Here is a 9,246-nt window from a genome sequence, read left to right as displayed (position 1 = left end):
TACGCTGCGATTGGTGTGCTAATGCAGTGCCCTATGCACCATTGGGTGCGGAAAGGGAAAGAAGATGATGATGAAAGCATTAATTTTGTGGCTAAATATTTATATAAAACCGCTTACCGACTTTTCTATGTCTACACTATGTATCTAGTATCTACCTTATGTTATACGATGCTCCATGGTAATGGTCACCCTAAACCTATTTAACTCACGCCCCTCCCTTCATCCCCTCCCTCTTTTTTTCAACTATTTCTCCCACAACACAAAATGGACGTTGTAATGCAGTAAGCAGCCAGCCTCAAAGAACTGAAACTGAGATAATAGCACCTCTGTGAAAAGAGTAAATAATCAAATCTACACAACAGTTGGGATGTTTTTGACTTTTACAAATGATGAAAAAATAACTACGTTAGTTTTTTTTATATTACAAACAAGAATCTAATTATGTATTTGACCAGTTTTAATGATTTTTAAAGTACCGTAAGAATTTTCCAGTGCTCTGGGTTTTTTCTGCAAATTGCTAAATGCCGTTTTTGTGATCGACACCATTTTCAGAAGGTGATTAATACAGTTTTTTATTTTATGAAAACGGTCTTGCTGTTTTTAGCAGAACATAGAGTTTACCTGATTACACCCGATAACAAAGCATTTTGGTCCTGCGCTACTCCGAAGCCAGGACAACGGCTTGTTGGATGTACTCGCCATAGTGATTCCTGAAAAGAAAAGAATAATCCCCATAGAAAAGTCAGTAAATGGTTATATATAAATATTTAATGACATATAGCAATACAGTTTTGCTTATTCTCCAGATTCTTCTGAGCAGCCACACGGAGCTTCGTGCCAGCGGTCACGGTCGGCTAATGGACCCTCCCTCTAGGAACGCCATGTGGAGATTCGGTTTTCCGAACCCCGTCAATTATAACGACAATGAACTGTTTTGTGGAGGTTACGCAGGTACCTAAGTATAATTATTTGACATAATATCGCACCTTTATGACGAAAACGACTCAAATTGCAAAATAAGAATGTAAATTGTGACAACTTCGTATTCTTTCGTCGATTTTTTCGTATTTTTCGAAGTAAGCATCAAGTTTTGATTTAAAAATTATACCGAAAGCTTTCAGCTATGAATCTACTAAAAAAAACGTAATAACAATAAATTATTATAAATTTAAACAAAACCTTTATGATCTTGACTCATTTTAAGCTTTTTTGAGTTAAGTCGTTTTCGTCCTAAAGGTGCGATATTACCATAGACAAGGTATACATAAGGTATTATAGCAGAAAAGCATATTTGCATCAAATTGGGAGTTAATTTTGTAGATAAATAATAGGGATTACAGCAAACATTATAAATGTAATAATTTATCAATGTCTGATTATGACTGGATTTCCTCCCTAGGGAGTTGTTCATATTTAAATTTATTTCAACAGAGAGGGAAATTTTTTTTTGAGAAGGGAATATGGAAGTCTAGGCATTTACAGGGCTTATGACCTGTCATTGGCTGGTTTAAGTGGCCACTTTACACACTGTGTAACATTCACCATTCTGCCCATGTTTGAACATCCACATTTCCTCAACTCTTCCATCTGTTGACTTTTGTGAAGTAAAAGAGCTGAAACCTTTATCACGTGGGTGAGATTCGTCCGGCTGAACCAAATCACCTACTAGGCAACCCCTGAAAACAATTTTCCAATTTTAATACTTCTTCTTTTACCAGGTAGTAATTCAACAATGTTTGATTATGTCCAAATTCTTGCAGACTGGCTGGATTTCCTCCCTAGGGAGTTGTTCATATTTAAATTTACTTCAACAGAGAGGGAATTTTTTTTTTGAGAAGGGAATATGGAAGTCTAGGCATTTACAGGGCTTACGACCTGTCATTGGCTGGTTTAAGTGGCCACTTTACACACTGTGTAACATTCCCCATTCTGCCCATGTTTGAACATCCGCATTTCCTCAACTCTTCCATCTGTTGACTTTTGTGAAGTAAAAGAGCTGAAACCTTTATCACGTGGGTGAGATTCATCCGGCTGAACCAAATCACCTACTAGGCAACGCCTGAAAACAATTTTCCAATTGTGTAAAGTGTGTAAAGTGGCCACTTAAACCAGCCAATGACAGGTCATAAGCCCTGTAAATGCCTAGACTTCCATATTCCCTTCTCAAAAAAAAAATTCCCTCTCTGTTGAAATAAATTTAAATAGGAATAATTTATTTTTTAAAATTGACTTTGATACTTCCTCTTTATTGGTTCCAATGTGTACCAAACTATGTTAAATTCAAATGATTTGTTGTTTAGACATTCGCTTTGTGGAATTTAAAACAAATTGAATAAAACACTTTGGATTTGACAAATATTCATTTAATTAAATCTTATTTCAAAAGCAGCATAAAATAATCAATATGATAAATCGATTGAATCGTGTTACTTTCCAGTGCAGTGGGAGCAGAACGGGGGCAAGTGCGGGGTGTGCGGGGACCCGGAGCACCTGCAGCCCCCGCGCCCCCACGAGGCGGGCGGGGAGTACGCCAAGGGGGTCATCGGCAGGAGATACAGCGTCGGACAGGTTCGGTCATTTGTACACTCAAACTTTTATCGCTTTCCTAAAGCATCATAAAGTCGTGCCGTGCTGAAATCGTGCCTGATTTTGGGTCGCTAATTTGCTTTGACACCTTTAGCGGACATTTTGAAGTGTATTTAGCGTTCTTTATTTTGGATGATTTACAAGAATACATTTTTGGTTTACAACCGAGAGAAATTTATCCATTGCTTGTTGTTTTACACGCATTGCAAATGCAGTAGTAAACACGATAGGGAAATATCACATACTACGAATACCGATAAAAATATATGAAATGGATTAAGAAAAATTAATTGTACTTCTTAAATCAATATGGATATTGTGGAGAAATGTTTTCATACGTAACTTTAAAAGTAGATTATTAAAAAATGTGTCCCTACAAAAACGCGTCATGTTCGGACTTGATAGTTGATAATGATGTCAAGATTCGTGACGATGTTATATTAAAATTTAAAGGGTCACAAACAAAGTTCAAAATTTACACGCATCGTGACGTATTAGGGGCGTGGCCAATGCAATGGACCGTTTTCATGGGAATTCAAAATTATGCATTTTTTTTTTTACGTTTTCAGGAAATCGACGTGGAAGTAGAACTGACCGCGAATCACTGGGGAAGATTTGAAATATCTCTCTGTCCAAATAACAATCCCAATTACGAAGCGACTCAAGAGTGCTTCAACAGGTGAGTTATCCATAAACAAGTGTCAACATGTTGTAATGTAATAAACCCACGCTCGCTTGTTAAATGTCGGCTGTGTTCTATGTTCAGGCATCCTCTGAAGTTAAAGGAAAGCCGAGAGCACAGTTTCTGGATTCCTCTGGACAGCCCCAAGAAGGAAATATTCCGATATAAAGTGAGACTGCCGCCCTACCTGACGTGCTCGCAGTGCGTTCTGCAATGGACGTACTATACAGGTAACTTCATCATCTGATGAATCGTTATCGTCTCTACAATCACCCTACACGATATTGAGCGAAGCGCCTTAATGTACGCAACGGGAATAACACATCCCGATAATGCGCACGTTGCGTTTTTCCGGCAGGTAAGCAGAGAGGACGCCAAACCATTTTTTTTATATTTACAATGAAGTAAGCAAGATAGACGACAATACCTGCCGAAATTTTGATCACCCATCACATCGCCATGCAGTGGTTGTAAACCCTTTCCTGCTTGTAAATAAAAACAAACCTTTTTTAAAAATGATTCTCGAAAAACGAGGCGCATTATTTTGAACGTAATTTTTTTTTCCACTATTATTATTATTCTTTATACATAGGATTCATCGAATCTCTTATAATCGGTAATAAATAAATTATAACTACAAAACATAAATTAATAATACCTAGCAAACTAATTAAAATAAAAAACAAAAATCAATAAATTAATCAACACTTTATATAATATCTGATTAATTCATGGGCCACTAATGAAAATCCTAGAACATTAATTGCAAATTCCACTTTTCAAAGTTTCTCAACTATTAATTAGCATTCTATTTTTCTATTTCTTTTTTTCGTAGTTAGTTTTTGTTACTGGCGTAGCTACCTTTGAATAACTACTTTAAACTATTTCAGTATTACATTATCTTTGTTTTATAAACCTAATCTGGGTTGGCTCCATATAAATCCATTACCAATAAGATTTTTTAAATACCGCAGATGTCAAAAATATTTTAGTTACTATGTGTTTAATCATTTTTTTTTGCAAAAGAGAATTAAAACTACCACGGCCAAACATCATTATACTTATATAGGACGGAAGCTTTTCAATAATTTACCACAAAATCTACGTCAAGAAATAAATTACGGAAAATTTAAGGATAAATTAAAGAAAAGCTTCTTGACATAATTAACATTAACTGTATTTTGAAAATAAAGATGTATGTTTGATATGTGCCTGTGTTTATAAATTTATAAATTTTGTGTTTTTATTTTAAAAAAAATAGTATTATATTTTCTAAATTCTCAAAATTGTTTGATTTTTAATTTATTATTTTGTTTTGCATTTTTTGTTTCTTTTTTGTGTTATTTTATCAACTTTCCAAACACGAGAGCCAGACTCTTAGTTGGCAAGTTTAACCTTATGTGTTCCATTTTTTACTGTAGGTATTGTTTATTTATGCTAATAAAGGTTTTTATTTTTAAAAAAAATATTTTTCATACATTTTCGACAAACTTTGCTGTACTATTAGTAATGCTCTAATTTATACCGCGTAAAAGAAAACGTTTTTAATATCCAATTTCTCGTAGCGCTGAACTTTCTCGAACTTTTTCGAATGACAATATCCGACGGAGGATAAAAAAGCGGTTATAAAAGTATAACATCGCGGTTAATGGAAATTACATTTTAAACATTAATTGGATTTTTTACTCTAAAACGGTTTTCGGATTCCGATTATTCCGATTATTCCGATTATTCCGATTATTCCGATTATTCCGATTATTCCGATTATTCCGATTATTCCGATTATTCCGATTATTCCGATTATTCCGATTATTCCGATTATTCCGATTATTCCGCTTTTTGACATGTTATTTTTTGATTTGGTCTTACCATGGCTTTTTCTTCTTTGTGATAATCATTAACATTTGCGTTACAAATAAGTATTGTTATTATAGTCGTTATTTCGTTGCATATTCGCTCTAAATGTCGAATGTCACTGGCTTTCGAGCAACTAAAAAAATATGTATTAAAAATATAAAGTATATTTAATAAAAAACTACATAAATATGTATATTCCGCAAAATTTATAAATTACTCTGTATAAAAATAAAATATTCACTTAAAATAAAAATACATACATTTTAAATACACATAATTTATTTTTTTGGCGGCTTCCGTGGTGTAGTTGTTAAGACACTTGACTTAAGCACGGAAGGTTTCGGGTTCGATTACCGGTGAGAACACAAAAAAAAGGTTTTTCTTAAGCCCGCGGGTTCTGTGTGGTAAATGACCACTGAAATTGGGCCTCCTGATCTGTTGTGGTGTAAAAAAAAAAAAAAAAATTAAATAAAAATAGTCCCTGGACCGATACCTGAGGCGTAAGACTGATCATCGTACCTTCATGTATCGAAAAATATCAAGATACGCTGCGATTAGTGTATCAATGCAGTGCCTCATGCACCATTAGGTGCGGAAAGGGAATGATGATGATGATAAAAAATATATAAAAGCCATTATGCAAAAAAAATTGTTCTTGTGAACTTTACTATGATTGAGAATGACGTCTTACAAAATAGACTTTTTTACTTTATAATCAGCACTCATTTTTTTAAAAACGTTTTATTGTTATTTCTCAGGAAATATGTGGGGTATCTGTCCTAATGGCACAGAGGCCGTCGGCTGTGGTAAAGCGGAAACCTTTCGCAACTGCGCAGACATCAGCATCGTCACCAGCACCGGGGGCCTTCCACCCTCGGCTCTAGACGGAAACTACCCCTTCCTGCTTTACTACAAGGACTTCCGCGCACCTCAGGGGAAAAATGTCTTCCCGCTTGTGGTTCGGTAAGTATCACAACTAGAATTCAATAGCAACCGCGTAAACTATCGTATCTAATCATAATTGAAAACGTTAACTTTTTAGAAGAGCGGACTTTCGCCTTCTTTGTTTTATTTATTTGTAAACTTCGAGTGAATTGTAAGATATTATAAAGTTTTGGAGGTATATATAATCTTAACTTTTAAATCATGAACATCAATTATTGGGTGTCCTGAAAAGTTTATATTTTTAACATACGATAGTTAGGTGTGTGTGTAGCTTCTATTGAATATTGGCTGGGGCGGTGTGTCTGAAAACTACTCTAATAGTCGTGATTTCCAAAAATTTTAAGCGTATTATGAAAGTGGTGACGCTTTATAAATATCATTTTGGAAAATGAAAAGTATCATAATGCAGTAATACCTATTAATACCAATTAATAAAAATAATACCAAAACCAATTTAAAAACCAGACACTTACATATTTTTTTTTTACAGTATTCAGTTTTTTTTTCTACGAATGTTCACATTAATTTCTTATCAAGCTTTGCGTGGATTATTAGGTCAAAGAAATATTTTAAAATTTGTAATTGTGATCTCGAAATCTATGATTCTTTTAAATATAATAATGTGGTCCTGTAGTGATAATTTATTCATTTATCATTCATTTTTCTTTTAAATACATTATTTCATATTTGCTCATTGGTAAACGATAATTATAGCTATTTGTTGCCTTTATAGTGATCAGGTGTGCATCCCGACCCCGCTGTACCAAATTATCCCAGGTATGGGAGACTGGTGCCAGATAAATTGCTTGCGATACCCGCCCAACTGCCCACAGTCTGTCTGCCACTGTCCGTAAGTCAACTATCACGTATCAATATTACTTTATTTTACAAGACAATAAAAAAAATAATTTACAAATAAATGTGGTTAACTTTTTACAGTATAACATTTTACTCATTTATTTATTTACTTCATCACAGTATAAATTGAACTTACAGTGAAATAAATGCAAATAACCTTATTTTCATTTTATGTACAATAATTAACAAAGGTTATTTTTCCCTTTATTAAGGCCGTCTACCAAGACATGATAGTTATATTAATATGTTTAAACTATTTCATTCTTTTTTACAATAAATTTTGTTGTAATTTTTCTAGTCATTAAGTTTTATGTACCTATACGTATTTTAATGTAATCATCTCTTTTCTGTTAAATAGGCGCTATCAGGTTTTTGGTGGGTTTTTTCTGTTGGTGCCTATTTCAATTTATGTTGGAATTTTGTTAATTTGGTTATATGACATGTATATTATTACAATTATTATTTTGTGTTGTTCTTGTACATATATTTTTGTTGTCTATTGTTTGTGTCTATATTGTTATTCCTTTCTATTTGTGATGTTTATTATTATTTGTAAATCCATGTAACTTGTTTTAACAAATTACTTAAATATTTTTAAAATACAAGCATAGAAATAACAAAACCAGAGAAGACAATTAATAAAAATATGTTCTCAAACATGAAAATAATCCAAATGTACAAAAATAACATAAAATGATAATTTATTGTAATAATAGACACCAAACTAAACTAGTAAAATGTTAACAAGGACTATAAAAAAAATATATTAACATCCGGCCAAAGTATCTACTTACTTATTTTGTGTGCTATATTACTTAGGGCCAGTTGCATAAAAAAAAGTTAAATAACTGTTGTGTTTTCATTAAAATGGATTGTTTTATAATTATATTTCCATGCCACCCATTTTGTCCATTATGGTAAAAATGCAATTTGGCCCATAATAATTTATTATTCCTCTTATAAGATTTAATGTGTTTTTTTTAATACCTATCTTTTTCTTATTTGTAATGAATATTTTAAAACTTTTTTTCTGTTTTCAGACAAAGCTGTGAGGCAGTAGGAGAATTGGAAGGACGCTTGGGAGCCGACGTATATTGCCAAGACGAATGCATCAACTACCCGCCGCATTGTCCAGCAAACAGATGTCGTTGCTATTAACGAATAAAGGAAATGTTCTGTCACATTATGCGAGTATCGTATTTAAAATGAACCCTGATTTTTGTTATAATAAGTTCCTTGATAAATGTATAAAGGTGTCTTCTGGAATGTTCAATTAGTACGTGTAGCGGATGGTTATTAAAATTTGAACCTGGATGCATAAATATTTGCATACCTAGCAACTATTGTGATATTAAAGTGGTAGGTAGTAAATTATGTTTAACTGAGCAGTATTTTCATACGCTTCCCAACAACAACCTACCTCTCGAACATTAAATATCACACAGATATTATATTTTGTATAATTTAATAAATAAATTACAGAATTTTATCAAAATCAACTCAATGCATTTTTTCCTAGAAGATTATATCTAATAATGTCATGCATTAGGTATTATGCCATTATACATAATTTTAATTATAATCTATAGCCTATAGCGTAATTATTTTATTTAAACTGCGCTAGAAATATACAACATTATGTTCGTTGACCTTGTTTTATTACGTACCTGCTTAATTGTTTTTTGTCGTTAAATTATGTAAATCATAGTCACCATGGGCGTTGATGTAAATTTTATCCAAGTTACGGGTTATTCACTCAGACTTTTCATTTCTAAATAATCCTTTTTTTTCAGTTATTTTTTTGACAGGAAAGTAGAAATCATTATTTTCTGATGAATGGAAGATAAAGATATCTTTAAGTAGCTGGTTCAAAGAAAACTACATGAGAAATGATTGTTAAAAACATATGAATGGTTTTTATATCTAATAATGCCTATTAGTTGTCATATTAAATAAACACTCTTCTTTTGCAATAAACATGTTTTCGTATCTCCCATAAATAAAAAGTAAACTTAATACGGGGTATTGAGTAAAAATAATTTAAATACCAATAGAAATATGGTTTAACTCGGAGTAATTAAATAATAATTAGAAAGGGGAAATAATTTCTATTAATAAAACTCCAGAACAGTTTAGAAAACAGGCCTCTATTGCTTTGTTTATAATTTATTTGCCAAAATCATCCTTTTCAATTTAGTGTATAGTGATTTTTGTAACTAATGATTGTAATTTTTTCTTCTTTTTCTGTTATTAATTTATTTGAAACTCTTATCAACACAAAAATAAGTAGGTATCCTTTGAAGAAATCGAAAAAGATC

At 32.5% G+C, this 9,246-nt stretch overlaps 1 protein-coding gene across 1 annotated transcript; it reads left to right on the top strand.

The window, feature by feature from the left end:
• The first annotated feature begins 797 nt into the window (after positions 1-797).
• On the top strand, positions 798-8,574 carry LOC148275551 (uncharacterized). Its single transcript, XM_088235555.1, has 7 exons — positions 798-951; positions 2,438-2,568; positions 3,156-3,265; positions 3,353-3,498; positions 5,884-6,088; positions 6,804-6,920; positions 7,969-8,574. The coding sequence occupies exons 1-7, from the start codon at positions 858-860 to the stop codon at positions 8,084-8,086; spliced, it is 921 nt and encodes a 306-aa protein (XP_088091681.1). The 5' UTR covers positions 798-857; the 3' UTR covers positions 8,087-8,574.
• Positions 8,575-9,246: the final 672 nt, after the last annotated feature.

Source organism: Micrasema longulum, unplaced genomic scaffold (assembly GCF_059751315.1).
Source record: "Micrasema longulum isolate JH-2025_06_02 unplaced genomic scaffold, ASM5975131v1 h1tg001392l, whole genome shotgun sequence".
NCBI lineage: Eukaryota > Metazoa > Arthropoda > Insecta > Trichoptera > Brachycentridae > Micrasema > Micrasema longulum.
The sequence above is the reverse complement of the archived record's forward strand: the minus strand, read 5'-3'. Positions and strand labels throughout refer to the sequence as shown.